Source organism: Anolis sagrei, chromosome 10 (assembly GCF_037176765.1).
Source record: "Anolis sagrei isolate rAnoSag1 chromosome 10, rAnoSag1.mat, whole genome shotgun sequence".
Taxonomy (NCBI): Eukaryota; Metazoa; Chordata; class Lepidosauria; order Squamata; family Dactyloidae; genus Anolis; species Anolis sagrei.
In genome coordinates, this window is record NC_090030.1 from 19,145,985 (window position 1) to 19,162,717 (window position 16,733).

Below are 16,733 nucleotides of genomic sequence, written 5' to 3' on the forward strand. Positions count from 1 at the left end.
TGGGGAAATAAAGGAACATTGGGTGCATCTGCATTATGCAATTAATGTGGTTTGACAACACTTTAATCGCCATGGCTCAATGCTATGGAATTCTGGGAGTTATAGCTTGATGATGCACCAGCACTCTTTGGCAGAAAACTATAGCTTCCAGGATACCATTGATTTGAACCATGGCAGTTAGTGGTGTCAAACTAATTCTACAGTGAAGATGCACCCAATGTTGGTGGTCTCCAAAGACTACCTTCAGTTTCAAATAACAAAATTCCTTTAAATTTGGGTGTGTAATATCATGCATTATTGCATGTTTAAGAATAGGATTGGTGTGATCTTGACCTAAAATCTATCCCAACATAAAGGTAAAGGTTTCCCCTTGATATTAAGTCTAGTCATGTCCAACTCTAGGGGGTGGAGCTCATCTCCATTTCTAAGCCGAAGAGCCAGCGTTGTCCATAGACACCTCCAGGGTCATGTGGCCAGCATGACTGCAAGGAGTGCCATTACCTTCCCGCCAAAGTAATACCTATTGATTTACTCCTTGGATTCGAACTGCTGGAATCAAAACTTCGGCACCTGGAAGCAGGGGCACCTTGATGTCTTAGTTCCTGGGGTTATTTGGAGTGCTGATTCAGAAAATGGCATTGGATAGACCACATCAGATTATGAAATATGTTTTTCTCTGGGTGAGCAGATGGTGACTACTGGGGGTATATCTTCTGTACCAGAAACTAGAGCCGATGTGGCCTATCTAATGCAATTTTCTGAATCAGCACCCCAAATAACCAAACCAAATCTAAAGTTGATCAAAAACTGATTTGTAACCTTTTTGGTACAGATGTTGGAGAGTGGTCCCTGGTCAAAAGGCTCCTGGTCAAAGTGGTCCTTGGTCAAAAAAAGGTTGGGAACCACTTGTCGATGAAATAGTCTGGAGGGAATTAAACCCCAACTCCAAAGAATGTGTCCATTGTCCTGGCAGTTTTAGGACCAAAGTGCAACCTAAAAGTATCCCAGCACCTGGAAAATGTACTTTGAATTGGGAATGGAAAATATATCAAAGCAATATTCGATATAATAATGTTTTTGAGCTTACGTCCATGCCTTTTAATATATATGTGTTTTAATGATCTTATGTTCTACCTATGTATGTCAAAGATGTTCTACCCCACATTGAGGAGAGGCGTGTAATAAACAAATACATTATTATTATTATTATTATTATTATTATTATTGTGTTGTTGTTGTTATTGTTATTGTTCAGGGGAAAGATACCACGTGGATTTCCTAACTGTGCTCAACTGTAGTTTTGATTTACTGCAATGCTAGACATTTGGGAACTGGATGAGAGTTTCATGTAGGAGCAGAATTCTTCTTTGGGAAAACAATAACCTTGTGTTGTCGAAGGTTTTCATGGGCAGAATCATTCAGTTGCTGTGAGTTTTCTGGGCTATATGGTCATCTTCCAGAAGCATTCTCTCCTGATGTTTCACCCACATCTATGGCAGGCATCCTCAGAGGTTATGAGGTGTGTTGGAAAGTCAGGGAGCACAGTGGATGTGCTTTCCTGATCTGTAGTTTTTCCAGTCTCCATGTGTCTTGGAATAGTTTCTCCCCATAGAGATGTTCAATGTGTTGTCGAAAGCTTTCATGCTGGAATGCTTCTGGAACATGAACCTACAGCCTGGAAAACTCACAGCAACCCAATGATTCCAGCTATGAAAGCCTTCGACAACACATTGAACATCTCTATGGGGAGAAATGGTCCCAAGACAAACGGAGATTGGAAAGACTATGGACCAGGAAAGTACATCTACTGTGCTCCTTGCCTTTCCAACAGACCTCACAACCTCTGAGGATGCCTGCCATAGATATGAGCGAATCATCAGGAGATAATGCTTCTGGAACATGGCAATACAGCCCAGAAAACTCACAGCAACTCAAACTCCTTGTATTCCTTCCTCAATAGCTACACCTTGCTAACAAAGGAATGCTGGACCTCTCTCTTTCTTTGTCTCTGTATTCCCATAAAGCTGGTTATTTTACAGATCTCCTCCATAAGATTGCCTGATGCAAGATGTCTAGCAGTCTGGCAGTATTCTTTGACCTGCCTCAAATTCAATCCAAATGCCTTGCTGTTTTGCGTTTAATATCCAGATCAATCAGATGACCGTAAAATTCATGGGTCAAGAACGGTTCTCCGAAAGCGCCGGAGAGGAATTTACGATGGGTAAAGAGATGAGCAAAGTCTTCATTTATCTCTCTATTGTGGTTCTCTCTTTCTCTTTCACCACCAGACTCAAAAGAAACCGGCTCCCTCTCTTTTCCTTATTATAGTTTGGAAACCTCTGCCATTTCAGAGGTTTCTGGTCTCCATCTCCAGTCATCCTTGGCTGGTATTAATTAATTTATTTTCATGTCAGGAGCGACTTGAGAAACTGCAAGTCGCTTCTGGTGTGAGAGAATTGGCCGTCTGCAAGGACGTTGCCCAGGGGACGCCCGGATGTTTGAGGTTTTACCATACCTCGGGAAGGCGGATCTGGCCAAGGTGGTCCACGCCTTAGTCACCTCTAGACTGGATTACTGCAATGCACTCTATGTGGGGCTGCCCTTGAAAACGGCCCGAAAATTTCAGATGATCCAACGGGCGGCGGCCAGGTTGTTACTGGGACGCCTTACAGGGAGCGGTCAACCCTCCTGTTCAAGGAGCTCCACTGGCTGCCATTCATTTACCGGACCCAATTCAAGGTGCAGGTTCTTACCTACAAAGCCCTGAACGGTTTGGGACCCGCCTACCTGCGTGACCGCATCTCTGTATACGAACCCACATGATCCCTTCGATCATCCGGGGAGGCCCTACTCTCGATCCCACCAGCATCGCAGGCGTGGTTGGCGGGGACGGGAGAGAGGGCCTTTTCAGTGGTGGCCCCTCAACTCTGGAACTCACTCCCTAAAGACATCAGACAGGCCCCAACCTTGGCAGTCTTCAGGAGGAGCTTGAAGACGTGGTTATTCCAGTGTGCCTTCCCGGAACAATGATCCTATAGCACTTTGTCCTCCAAAGCACTTTACATTTTTTAGATCTGCTTGTATGCCCTTCCACAAATGCCACTATCACCTTCCTTCCTTCTATGTCCCAGCATTATTTCCATTTTAACTTTACATTTCGCCTTGCCACTGTTTTTAATTGCGTATTGTCTTATTGATAATGTTGTATATTTTATTATCTATGTTTTATTTTAATTGCTTGTATTGTTGTTGTTTTGCTTGTATTGTTGTATTCGGGCTCGGCCTCATGTAAGCCACACTGAGTCCCTTGGGGAGATGGTAGCGGGGTACAAATAAAGTATTATTATTATTATTATTATTATTATTATTATTATTATTGTGGGAGGCTTCTCTCATGTCCCCGCTTGGGGGGGCTGGAGCTGACAGAGGGAGCTCATTCGTGCTCAGATTCGAACCGTTGACCTATCAGTCACCAGTCCTGCCAGTACAAGGGTTTAACCCACTGCAGCACCGGGGGCCCCATCCTTGGCTGGTAATGCTGAGGCTTATGAGCAATGGAGTATGGCAAAAAAGTGTGGCACCCTTCAAACTTCTCACCTTCATCACCAATTTTAGAGGCGCCATTGGGCTCCGGAGCGCATCGATTTTGCCCGACCCTGATGAAGAAGAGCTGGTGTCGATTATGTCTCTTCTATATTATTTTTAGCTTTCTCCTTTCACGTTTGGCCCATTTCCCAGGCAGATCTCTTTAATTATACCCATCCTTTCTTTCTTTTTCCCCTCTCTTTTGGGAGCAAGGAAGAAAAGTTTGCAAAGGGAACTCAGAGGGGGAGCAGGGCTGGTTTTCCTTCTGTATTTGATTTGGCTTTAATTAATTTTGCAGCGAGAGCGAACATTAATTTTGCTTGTCAGGTCTGACTCAGTGCACTGGGGTGGCTTCTTTTATGGCTTCTTCTGGGTATTTTGGTCCCTCTCCAGGCACCCAAAGGGATGCCATTCCGGTGGTGAGTCTTACCCAAAGGTTGGGTACATCTTGAAAGAGTGGCATCACCAAGATGAACTGGAGCACACGCAATCACATAAGGATTACTTTATGCAGCAGGGATCATCCCCAGATTTCAATTAGCAAAGCTCCAATTCCCTTGGTTGGATTATTTTAGCTCTTCCAGGGGCTCACAACACAACTGACTTGTGGGTTGGATCTGAACTGCTTCCCAAAGGAAGAAGGCAAAATATGCGGAGGTTAATGTGCCTTCTTCTTACATGGCATGCTTACAATGAGTGCAGTTTGGCACCACTTTAAGTGCCATTGCTAAATACTATGGGATCCTCAGAGTTGTAGTTTGGTGAGGCACCAACACTCTTTGGCAAATAAGACCTTGTAAAACTACAACTCCCATTGTTCCACAGGAACTGCTTTCATTCTGCACCTTAGTAAAGGTAAAGGTTTCCCCTTACATTAAGTCTAGTCGTGTCCGACTCCAGGGGATGGTGCTCATCTTCATTTCTAAGAGCAGGCATTGTCAGTAGACACCTCCAAGGTCATGTGGCCAGCATAACTTCATGGAGTGCCATTACCTTCCCACAGAAGTGGTACCTATTGATTGACTCACATTTGCATGTTTCCAAACTGCTAGGTTGGCAGAAGCTGGGCCTAACAACGGGAGCTCACCCTGCTCCCCAGTTATTAACCGCTGACCTTTTCATTCAGCAAGTTCAGCAGCTCAGCGGTTTAACCCGCTGGACCACTGAGCCCCCGGTGGCACAGTGGATTAAACCCTTGTGCTGGCAGGACTGAAGACTGACAGGTCACAGGTTCGAATCTGGGGAGAGCACGGATGAGCTCCCTCTATCAGCTCCAGCTCCTAATATGGGGACATGAGAGAAGCTTCCCACAAGGATGGTAAAACATCAATACATCCGGGCATCCCCTAGGCAACATCCTTGCAGATGGCCAATTCTCTCACGCCAGAAGCAACTTGCAGTTTCTCAAGTCGCTCCTGACATGACAATAAAAACCAGAGGGCCCAACCCACCTTTAGTTTAGTTCAATCTACCTTTTTAATTTGTAATAAGTGCATTGCCATTGTTTTCTGTCGCTTAGCCTTGTTGCCACCTATATTACCATATCATGCTGCTTGAAACTACATTGCATGGCCAGTGTAGACTCATATAATGCAGTTTAACTGCATTGAACTGTATTATATAGCACTATAGATAGGTTCCTTGTTTATTTATTTATTTACTTACTTACTTTATTTGTATACCGCCCCTCTCAGCCTTCCGGCGACTCGAGGTGGTTTACAAGGCAAAATTCAATGTCACAAAAACACAGTACAATTTAAAAACGTTAACAGCAATAAAATAAAAAAAAAAACAGCAGTAAAAACATAAGTCAGTAAATCCTCAATAAAAAAAAAACATTGTCCAATTCCGTCGTACAGTTGTTCCATTTTTCCTATGTCCATTACTCAATATTTGCAAATGCTAGCTCAAACAGCCATGTCTTAAGTTTTTTCCGAAATGTTAGGAGTGAAGAAGCTGATCTAATCTCCTTAAGGAGGGCGTTCCATAGCCGAGGGGCCACTACTGAGAAGGCCCTGTCTCTCGTCCCAGATGTACTTGTGACAAAGGCGGGACCAAGAGAAGGGCCTCCCCAGACGGTCTTAACGTCCTCGATAGTTCGTAAGGGGAGATGCGTTTGAACAGGTAAGTTGGGCCAGAATGTTGTGTTACATATCAAAAATTGTGTGAGTTAAAAAGAATGATTTCAAAAGGTTTCTTTTTTATTTTTGTGAAAATAAATTAACATTTGGAAGGAGTTCCAAATAAGGAACGAAACGATTCCTGAGCAGTTGTTTGATTTCCAAATGTATCCTCTTCAGGCTTGAGTTTTCGCAGTCTGAATCCGTACACAGACACTAGCTCTCCCAAGGCCCTGGTACAGAATGACAGGGAGAGAAATAATGCATCCTATCAGCCGTTCTCATTATCCACCCTGTTGCTTCCTGTGAGTAATGGAGTCAGCCAGTCATCCAGCCCTCCTTTTTGGAGATAAATCTCACTGCCCTTTTAGTGCCATTGTGACACACACCGTCTGCAGTCACCCAGCCAAGTGTCACCTTTTGGAAGATATTTAGAGAGGAAAAACACCTTTGCAGACAACACACTGGTCACTCTTCTGGGAAAACAGTTGAAGCATCCCTTATCCGGAATTCGGAAATACTCCAAAATTGTCCACAATTCTCTAATGAGCTGATGTTACATAACTGTGACATAACTCCAATTATACTTTGTTCATCAGGGTATGGTCATATACATCTCTCTTGGAAAGAAATTGGGTGATTTGGAAATTGGGAAGTTATGAAGAAGCAAAGTAACCTTTGTAGGAAGAGCGCTCAGGAAAAGGAGGTTGTGGGTCTAGGTTACAATTTGCTCTATTGCATTGGGTTTTTTAAAGGATGGATTTCAATATCACAGTTACAAATACATAACTTAGAATTAAGAGTTCACAATTCCTATGTATTCAATAGGTAAAGGTAAAGGTTTTCCCCTGACATGAAGTCCAGTTGTGTCCAACTCTGAGGTGTGGTGCCCATCTCCATTTCCAAGCTGAAGAGCCAGCATTGTCCATAGACACCTCCAAGTCATGTGGCCGGCATGACTGCACGGAACGCCGTTACCTTCCCGATGGAGCGGTACCTATTGATCTACTCACATTTGCATGTTTTCGAACTGCTAGGTTGGCAAAAGCTGGGGCTGACAGCGGAAGCTCATGTTGCTCCCCGGATTCAAACCTGCGACCTTTTGGTCAACAAGCTCAGCAGCTCAGCACTTCAACCCACTGGGAGCTCCATGTATTCAATAGTGTAAGGAATATATCGAGATTGTGGATGGAATTCAATATCACAGTTACAAATACATAACTTGGCGTTACAAGTTCACAATTTTTATGCGTTCAATTGTGTAAGGAATATATAGAGATTGTAGACATACCCATATTTCGATTTATTAGGCAGCAGCTGCTGCAAGTGACAGGGATCTATTCTCCTGTTGATAAGACTACAGCAGACTAATGTTTTCATCCAATCCTGATGCAATGAGTTACAAAAAGGATCCCGATTCTGATGTTCATACTGGATATTGCTTTTGGAAGACGGATGGAAACATCAGTCTCTTGGCGATCTCTGTCGCTCACAGTGGCTGCTGCCCGATAAGCCAAAATGGGAAGGAGGGTGGGAATCAAGTTACTTAGCTATGTAACTGAGAGCTAATAACTATGTAGTGGATGTAGAATTCCAGCTATATTTTCCTCAATTGAACTTGGGAGAAAAAAAGTTACAGTTCTTCAAGTAAGCAGCAGAGACTGGTCCACCCTCTGTGATGTCACCAGTAACCTTGGATACATCTACACCAGGGATCCACAAACATTTTAAACAGAGGGCCAGGTCACAGTCCCTCAAACTGTTGGAGGGCCAGATTATAATTTGAATAAAGCATGAATGAATTCCTATGCACACTGCATATATCTTATTTGTAGTGGAAAAGACACTTAAAAACAATACAATACAATACAATACAATAATTAAAATGAATTACAATTTTAACAAGTGTAAACTTATTAGTATCTCAGTGGGAAGTGTGGGCCTGCTTTTGGCTGATGAGATAGGATTGTTGTTGTTGTTATTGTGTATTTTCAAGTCGTTTCAGACTTAGGTTGACCCTGAGTGAGGGCCGAGTGAATGACCTTGGAGAGCCGTATCCGGCTCCCGGGCCATAGTTTGAGGACCCCTGATCTACACTGTCAAATTAATGTAGCTTGAAATCAATTTAATGGCCATGGCTCAATGCTATGGAATCCTGGGATTTGTAGCTTGGTGAGACGCCAGCACTCTGTTTGGCACAGAAGGTTAAAAACCTTGTAATACTACAACTCCAAGGATTATATAGCATCAAGCCATGACAGGTAAAGTGGTATCATACTGCAGTCATTCTACAGTGTAGATGGAGTCGCAGACGTACAGCTCACAAAATGCACACTTCCATCCAAAATAATAATGGAAACCACTGTGTTGACTTACGGCAATGAGCTGGTAGGAGTTGTTCATCATTGCGATGAGCATGTTCAGCAGGACCACCAGAGAGATGACGTTGTAAGTGCCGAACATGGTTGCCCCGACAAACTCTGTGAATTCATGCCTGGCTTTCACGTTGGTGACGTAGAGGTTCAAGAGGCCAAACACAGACCAGAAGAGCGACTGGAGCGTCTCAAAGAGCCTGCCAAGAAGCAAACAAATGATTCTTTACTGGTTGTGTCTGGTCTGGTGCTATAAATAGATAAGTAGAGAGAGTGATCATGTATTATCTTTTGTTACATCCACCTCCCATCTGTCACCCAAGGAATTCACATAATGCTCTTCTTCCTCAGACAACCTTTTGAGGTAGGGTAGACTGAGACGAGAAAGACAGAGAGAAATTGACTACTCTAAGGTTACTTGGCACACTTTATGGCTCAGTAGGGCCACATTAACTAGCAACCAAACAATATTGAGGAGATCCTGGAAGGGCATGAAATGGTCCTAGGCTATAACTGGTATTTTTCCCAATGGACGACTGGAGACTAATGCCCAAACTGTTGGAAATAGCAACCTTCTACAAGCCTCCTATATTAGTTATTTGTTATGTATAGAATTGAGATTGTTTACTAGATTGTATGTTATAGTCAGGCTCCAGGGGAATAATACTTCACTAATATATCCCCTAGCACACACACACACGTTTCTTCAGCTGCTCTATAGCACACAGCTGGTTACCACTTTGAAGAATCAGTGTAAAGGATTTTTGATTACTACGGCTCCAACTGGACACCAACACAATCCTGTCCCAAAGCATTTTGATATGTGTTGAGGAAACGTGAATGTGTATTGGTATAGTTGCTGCCACCACTCAAATGGATTTGAGAAATTATCTTGATGTTATGCCTGAGGTAAATCCTGTTGTTCACCAGCCCTCCCTTTAACTCCCTTTAAAATGTCTGAGGTAAAAAGATGTTAAAAATTACTGGAATGATTCAATACGGAGGCTGCTTTGAAGGTTGAACTAAAACAAAGTTTATTTGTATACTTGAACACACAACTAACTTCTTTTATGAGGTACACAAGCGTATTTGGTTAACAAAGCACAATCTTCTTAAATGGTTCCTTGGTCTGAACAAGCTTGATGGTTTCCTTATCTGGGTTTCTTTTTTTAACGTGAGCAAGTTCCCTCACTCTATACCTAGTAGCAGTGAGTCCCTCTGACACACCAATCCTGGCTGTCCCCAGAGTATCTAGCTTCCCTCTTCACAGAGATCCCTAATAGCTAAGATACCCTGTCCCCTAGACAGTAAAACCAACTTGTGTCCTAACACACAAGTCCACAGGTGTCTATCTTGACCCTCCAGGTCAATCCCTATAGACACACCTGCCTCCAAACACTCTCTCACAGGAAAACTTGAGCTCACGAGAAATCCACCCGCTTCCCTTCAGATCAGAATCCAATCTCTCTCCTTGTCAGAAGCTGCCTGCCTTTTTACACTCACTGCTCCGGCTCCTCCCATTTGTCCTAGCCAATCCTGGGATAGCTGAGCTCCTTCCCTCTGCTGATCTGCCTCTCCTAAGATGTCTGCCTCACTGTACTACCTTCCTAACATGGAGGCCAGCTTACTGACTTCTAGGCTTCGGCTTCGGCCTACCAAGGTACGAGTCATGACATATGTGTATACTGGTATGCAGTTTTCTCCTTAACTCTATGTTGTTAGAGGTTGTGGGCGGGACTACCAACCATGTGACCCTGATCTTAGAATACTCAGAGTGAGACTCCATTTTGGAATGTGCTAGGTTCATAAGTCAGTTGGAGTCAGTTAGAAGCCAGTTAGAAGTCAGTTGAGGTTTGGGTCAGTTGTAAGTCAGAAGTCAATTGAGGTTTGTTGATGTTAGTGAGAGCAGGAGTATAGTCAGTATGCTGCAGTGAGATGTTAGTTAATATATGAGTCTGTTTGCAGCGGATGTATAGTACAGTCAATTGAAGTAGAGCACATAATAATAATAATAATAATAATAATAATAATAATAATAATAATAATAATCTTTATTTATACCCCACCACCATCTCCCCAAAGGGGACTCATGGAGCTTACATGAGGCCAAGCCCAGCGATACATTACTGCAACATAAAATATAAACAACAAAATAACATCACAATAAAATAAATAAACCAATCAAGTAAAATAAACAGTACAAAATAACATATAGTACAGTTTTAAGTATAATTCAGCTAACATGAAACCAATAAGCAACATACCTGTATGCTAAACACATGAAGTTCATAAGTAATTCAACTATATTAACTTTTAATGAAGACTACTTATTTTTGGTCTCTTAAGAGCATGATTTAAAAGAAGTATATTTAATGGGAGAGTAGATGTATTTTTGGGTAATCTAAATAACACTTCTGAATATCTGCTGTATATTTTATGCATTGGCATATCTTTGTTCCTAACAGTTCAGAGAGATAACCAGGTACATCAGTCTAACAACCGACAAACAAACAAACACAGTTATAATCAAGTCTTTCTCATCACTGTTGTGGAATGTAGTCTGAATTTTGAAGACGCTGTTAAAGATGTTGAGTCATCCAGCTTCTTGGTACGTGCCTTTACAGACTACAGTTAAGAGTAGAACAAACTCTACTTGATCAAACCAAAGTAGACCCATTGACCCAATGAAAGCTACATCACTGTTGGCTTAGCATTCAAAGACGAATTCAGCAGGACCAGTCTCTTCTATTTGGGACAAGTACTTGAATTTAGGGCAAAATTAAAAATAAAAGTCAGATGTTGTATCCCACTTCTGGAGTTGGGCATGGAGTCAAAGTCTATTTCATCCAGTAGAGGAACTAACTGTCCTAACAGACTGAACTTCCAGTCGGAACTCACTATATATATCTCTCAAAACGGCCGCTGCCTTCTAAAGATTCCAAAGGAAAAAGAGTGTCAGATCTCATTTCAACAGCACTGCTCTCTCCTACTTTTGAGTGGCTACGGAAGAAAATCCATTCCACTTATCAGTCGCACTCCAGACATGCAGGAATCCAGCACTGGAGAAAGGCAGTTCTTTCCTTTCAATTTCTAACCATGGCGTACATCAAGTGTGTGTGTGTGTGTAAGATATGATAGAGCGCATTTGAAAGGTATACTCTGATGGACTCCAATAGAAGGAATGATTTTTGGAAGGTTGGATTATGCCTCATGTTCACTATCTATGTTTTCTTACTTACTTTACTTTACTTCGGCGATCCCTCATAGTCCGAGGATGATGGTCCTCCAAGTGTAGTATCCTGGCGGTGGGTCAGTAGGTGATTGTGGAGCCCTATTCTTGATCTGCATCTTCTCCCACGGTGAGGGCATCGGTTTCCAGGTGGAAGGTGGTCCCGGTCGCAGTTGGCTTGATACGCCTTCCTCTTGATACGTTTCTCTCTTTCACCCTCCATTCGTGCCTTTTCAAATTCCGCAGCACTGCTGGTCACAGCTGACCTCCAACTGGAGCGCTCAAGGGCCAGGGCTTCCAAGTTCTCAGTGTCTGTGCCAGAGTTTTTAAGGTTGGCTTTGAGCCTGTCTTTCAATCTCTTTTCCTGCCCACCAACATTCCATTTTCCGTTCTTGAGTTCAGACTAGAGCAACAGCTTTGGGAGATGGTGGTCAGGCATCCAGACAACATGGCCAGTCCAGCGGAGTTGATGGCGGAGGACCATCGCTTCAATGCTGGTGGTCTTTGCTTCTTCCAGGACGCTGACATTTGTCCACTTTGTCTTCCCAAGAGATTTGCAGGATTTTTCGGAGGCAGCACTGATGGAATCGTTCCAGGAGTTGCATGTGATGTCTGTAGATAGTCCACATCTCGCAGGCATATAGCAGGGTTGGGAGGACAATAGCTTTATAATTTTTTATAAAGCTATTTTTTATAAAGCTATTGCACCTTGCTATCCCTATGGATGTCCTGGTCCTCAAACACTCTCTGCTTCATTCAGAAAAATGCTGCACTCGCAGAGCTCAGGCGGTGTTGAATTTCAGTGTTAATATTACTTTTGTGGAGAGGTGGCTGCCAAGGTACCGGAAATGGTGAACATTTTCTGGCTATGTTTTCTATCCATGTCCAGAATGATAAATTCCATTATTAGAGGCTGGTCACATTTGATCCATATTGTACATTGAGATGGGGACTGTGTGGCCCTAGCTCATACTTCAGTGGCTCCTGAGAACCCAAAACCATGCTTTTAACCCACAGTGCTGAAGAAAACTCATTAGGGGTATTTTTATCCTGGACCCAAAGACTCTAAATACATTAAAATGGTTACATCACCAGAACTTACCATATATACTCGAGTATAAGTTGACCCAAATATAAGCCAAGGCACCTAATTTTACCACAAAAATCTGAGAAAACATATTGACTCGAGTATGAGCCCAGGGCGAGAAATGCAGCAGCTACTGGTCAATTTCAAAATAAAAACAGATACCAATAACATTATATTATTCTTTTTGAATACTTTTTATTAAAATTTTTTTGTGAATGCAATAAAAGAAAAAAAATTATATTAACTGAGGCATCATTGGGTTAAATGCTTTGAAATATTTCCATAAAATTGTAATTTAAGATAAGACTGTCCAAGTCTGATGAAAACCATTATTCTCACCTTCTTCAATGTAAATGTGCTTACATATCCTTCCAATAATAATAATAGAGTAAAATGATAAATGTAATAATAATAAGAGTACAATAATAAATTTAATAAAGCAATAGTAATAATAATAATAAATAGAGTAACATAAGTGTAATAAAATAATACTAATAATAGAATAAAATAATAAATAATTTTGACTCAAGTATAAGCCGAGGGGAGCTTTTATAGCCTAAAAAAGGGGTTGAAAAACTAGGCTTATACTTACAGTGGAAGGGAATGGAGAAAGGAAGAAAGAGGAAGGAAGAGATGAAAGAGAGAAGGAAGGAAGCATACAAAGGAGGAAGAGAAGGATGAATGGAAGGAAAGAAGGCTAGAAGAGAATGGAGGAGGGAAGAAGGGAGGGAAGGGATGAAGGACAAAAGGGAAGAAAGGAAGGAAGGAAGGAAGGAGAAAGAGGGAGAGAGGAAAGAGGGGTGGAAGGAAGGACAAAAGGATGGAAGGGAATGGAGAGAGGAAGAAAGAAGGGAGAGAGGAAAGAGAGAAGGAAGGAAGTATGAAAAGGAGGAAGAGGAGGATAGATGGAAGGAAGGAAGGCTAGAAGAGAATGGAGGGGGAGGAAGGGAAGGGAGGGAAGGCAAAAGGGAAGGAAGGAAGGAAGGAAGGAGAAAGAGGGAGAGAGGAAAGGGGGGAGGAAGGAAGGACAAAAGGATGGAAGGGAATGGAGAGAGGAAGAAAGAAGAAGGAAGAGAGGAAAGAGTGAAGGAAGGAAGTATGAAAAGGAGGAAGAAAAGGATGGATGGAAGGAAGGCTGGAAGAGAATGGATTGGGGAGGAAGGGAGGGAGAAAGGGAAGGGAAGAAAGACAAAAAGGAAGGAAGGAAAGAGAAAGAGGGAAGGAGGAAGGTGGGAAGGAAGGAAAGAAGGAAGGAAGGAAGGAAGGAAGGATGAAAGGGTGGAAAGGAAGGAAGGATAGGATGGTGAGAGAGAGGAGGGTCTGAGAACAGAGCCCATGAGGCCGCATCCGCCCCTCGGGCATGGGTTTGCCCATACATAGTGTAGATGCACCCTAGTATTTCCTCAACCTTGAACGACAGTCTCTGAAACCAGAGATGACGAATCCCATTCCCTCCCTCCTCCGTAGCCATCTTTCCGCTCTGTTTCCACAATCTCGTGCCAACTGCTACTCCGTGGCAAAGTGTGCCGAGAAATTTCACAAGACTGCCTTGGGTTAAGCCGTCCTTTGCTTTGCGGGTGGCCGACGGGTGGGTGGATTTTGTGATCTAACGGTTGTTGTTTTCAGCACTCCCTCCCCATGTGTTTCATGTTCTGACCCGAGACTCCTTTGGAAACATATTTTCCAGATGGCCCATCAAAGCAAGAGACAACGTGCCAAGAACAGAGAGGCCAAAACATAAAACTTGAATTACTAACGGCTTGACCTCCTCCTTGTCACCACGGAACAGTACATGTTTGAAGAGCTGGAGCTTTTGGGGAGGAAGAGATGAAGACCAGCCTTGGAAGTAATGAGGAATAGCATGACAGTGACAGATTTCCAACCGATTGCACACCCTTCCATGGTCTCTTCTGGAAGTGGAATGAGATTAAAAGCAATTGCTTTCGGCATTCTTCTTAAGAAGCAAAACCGGCAGCTCAGCATTGCTCTTCCATTCATGGTGCACAATGGTGCCAGCCCACCTTGAAAGGCATCGAAATACAGTGCCTTTGGCTTAATTTCTTGGTTCGCAGGTTGCCCATTCTTCATAAGGCATTCATGCTGCCTGTCTATTCATTCTGTGTGTTGTAATGACGGCTTCGGCATTTAAGAGGCGGCAGAACCAACTCCTTCGGTGAGGTGTCAATGAAAATGCGCATGCCTTGATTCCTATTCCTCCCCGAACATTGCTTTAGTGCACTGATTCTCAACCTTCCTAGTGCCGTGACGCCTTAAAACAGTTCCTCATGTTGTGGTGACCCCCAACCATAACATTATTTTTGTTGCTACTTCATAAAGGTGATTTTGCAACTGTTATGAATCGTAATGTAAATATCTGATTTGCACGGTGTATTTTCATTCACTGGACCAAATTTGGCACAAATACACAAATTTGAATACTGGTGGGGCTGGGGAAAGGGTTGATTTTACCATTTGGGAGTTGTAGTTGCTGGGATTTATAGTTAAACTACAATCAAAGAGCATTATGAACTCCACCAATGATGGAATTGTACCAAAACTGGCACACAGAACTTCCATGACCAACAGAAAACACTAGAAAGGTTTGGTGGGCATTGAACTTGAGTTTTGGAGTTGTAGTTCACCTACATCCAGAGAGCACTGTGGACTCAAACAAATATGGATTTGGACCAAATTTGGCACAAATACACAATACGCCCAAATGTGAATACTGGTGGAGTTGGGGGGGGGGGGGGGGTTGATTTTTACCATTTAGGAGTTGTAGTTGCTGGGATTTATAGTTAAACTACAATCAAAGAGCATTATGAACTCCACCAATGATGGAATTGTACCAAAATTGACACACAGAATTTCCATGACAAACAGAAAATAGGTTTGGTGGGCACTGAACTTGAGTTTTGGAGTTGTAGTTCACCTACATCCAGAGAGCACTGTGGACTCAAAGATGGATCTGGACCAAACTTGGCACGAATCTTCAATATGCCCAAATGTGAACACTGGTGGAGTTTTGGGGAAATAGATCTTGACATTTGGGAGTTGTAGTTGTTGGGATTTATAGTTCACTTATAATCAAAGAGCATTCTGAACCCCATCAATAATAGAACTGGACCAAACTTCCCATGCAGAACCCCTATGACTTGAAGGGACTCACTAGCATGAGCCTTCCTCCTGCCTGACATGCTCTCCCTCGCCTGCACATGTGCACTATGCTGCCATGTGCCAAGCACGCCTGCTCTCCCCTCCCCACTTGGAGTCTCAGAAACAGTCCTCCTTTTGGGAAAATAGTCCTTGACATTTGGGACTTGTAGTTATTGGGATTTATAGTTCCCCTACAACCAAAAGAGCATTCTGAACTCCACCGATGATAGAATTGGGTCAAATTTTCCACATGGAACTCCACCAGCGATGGAATTCAGCCAAACTTCCCACACAAATACCCCCATGCCTTGAAGGGACTCGCTGACACAAGCCTCCCCCCAGCTTCCCACTCTCTCCCTTGAATGAACCAAGCATGCCTGCTCTCCCCTCCCCACTTAGAGTCTCAGAAACAGCCCTCCCCTTGGCTTAGAGGCCAGCTGAGAGGCAGCCATTCAGGGCTTTTGGTGGGAGGATTTGCCCATCTGTTTCCAAAAAGGGAGAGAAGGACAGGCGGAGAGATCTTCAGCTTTCTCTGCCAAAAGGTTTCCTAAGACCATCAGAAATATATGTATCTGATGGTCTTTGGTGACCCCTCTGAAACCCCCTTGTGACCCTCTCCAGGGGTCCCAACCCCGCTGCTTTAGTGGCATCTCCCTATTGCTCCTTTATTTCCTATGAGACTTATCCCTCCTTCCCCAAATCTCAGCCTCCTTGCATTGTGTTATTGGCTGCCGGTCTTTTTTCCCTCCTTCCGTGTTTTGCCTCTGTTTGTGGGTGTATTTCAAAGGCTACTGCCAAGTCTCAGAGTAGCCTTGCCGTTAAATGGTTTGCTGTTCCATTTTTAAGCACTCTATTGTGTGCCGATGTCCTTTTCCTGAGATCTTAAACACAGTCTATCATCACATTGAAACATTGGCTTTGAAGCCGTGCCATTTCCTGGCATCTTGGCATAAGAGCCAGCAAAATGTAGCTGACTTCTACAGCTGGGCCCAACCCATTGACACAATGGGACATAAATACATTATGGGTCACATATTTGATTCAGTTGTAGCAAACCAGCAGGATACATTACTTCTTCTCAGAAATCACAGCCTGCCTTTCAAGAAAGTAAGCCAAAAAGTATTTGTGTAGACTGCTGGATTGGATTGAATAATATTACAGGCCAACAATCCAACCCAAAACCT

At 43.1% G+C, this 16,733-nt stretch overlaps 1 protein-coding gene across 1 annotated transcript in view; it reads right to left on the reverse strand.

Annotated features, from left to right (window-relative positions):
* Positions 1 to 16,733, reverse strand: part of TRPC5 (transient receptor potential cation channel subfamily C member 5) — a 194,884-nt gene that overhangs the window by 15,307 nt on the left and 162,844 nt on the right. Inside the window, exon 7 of the mRNA XM_060756189.2 lies at positions 8,082 to 8,277. Coding sequence (XP_060612172.2) covers positions 8,082 to 8,277 — 196 coding nt within the window. The remainder of the gene's footprint in view (positions 1 to 8,081; positions 8,278 to 16,733) is intronic.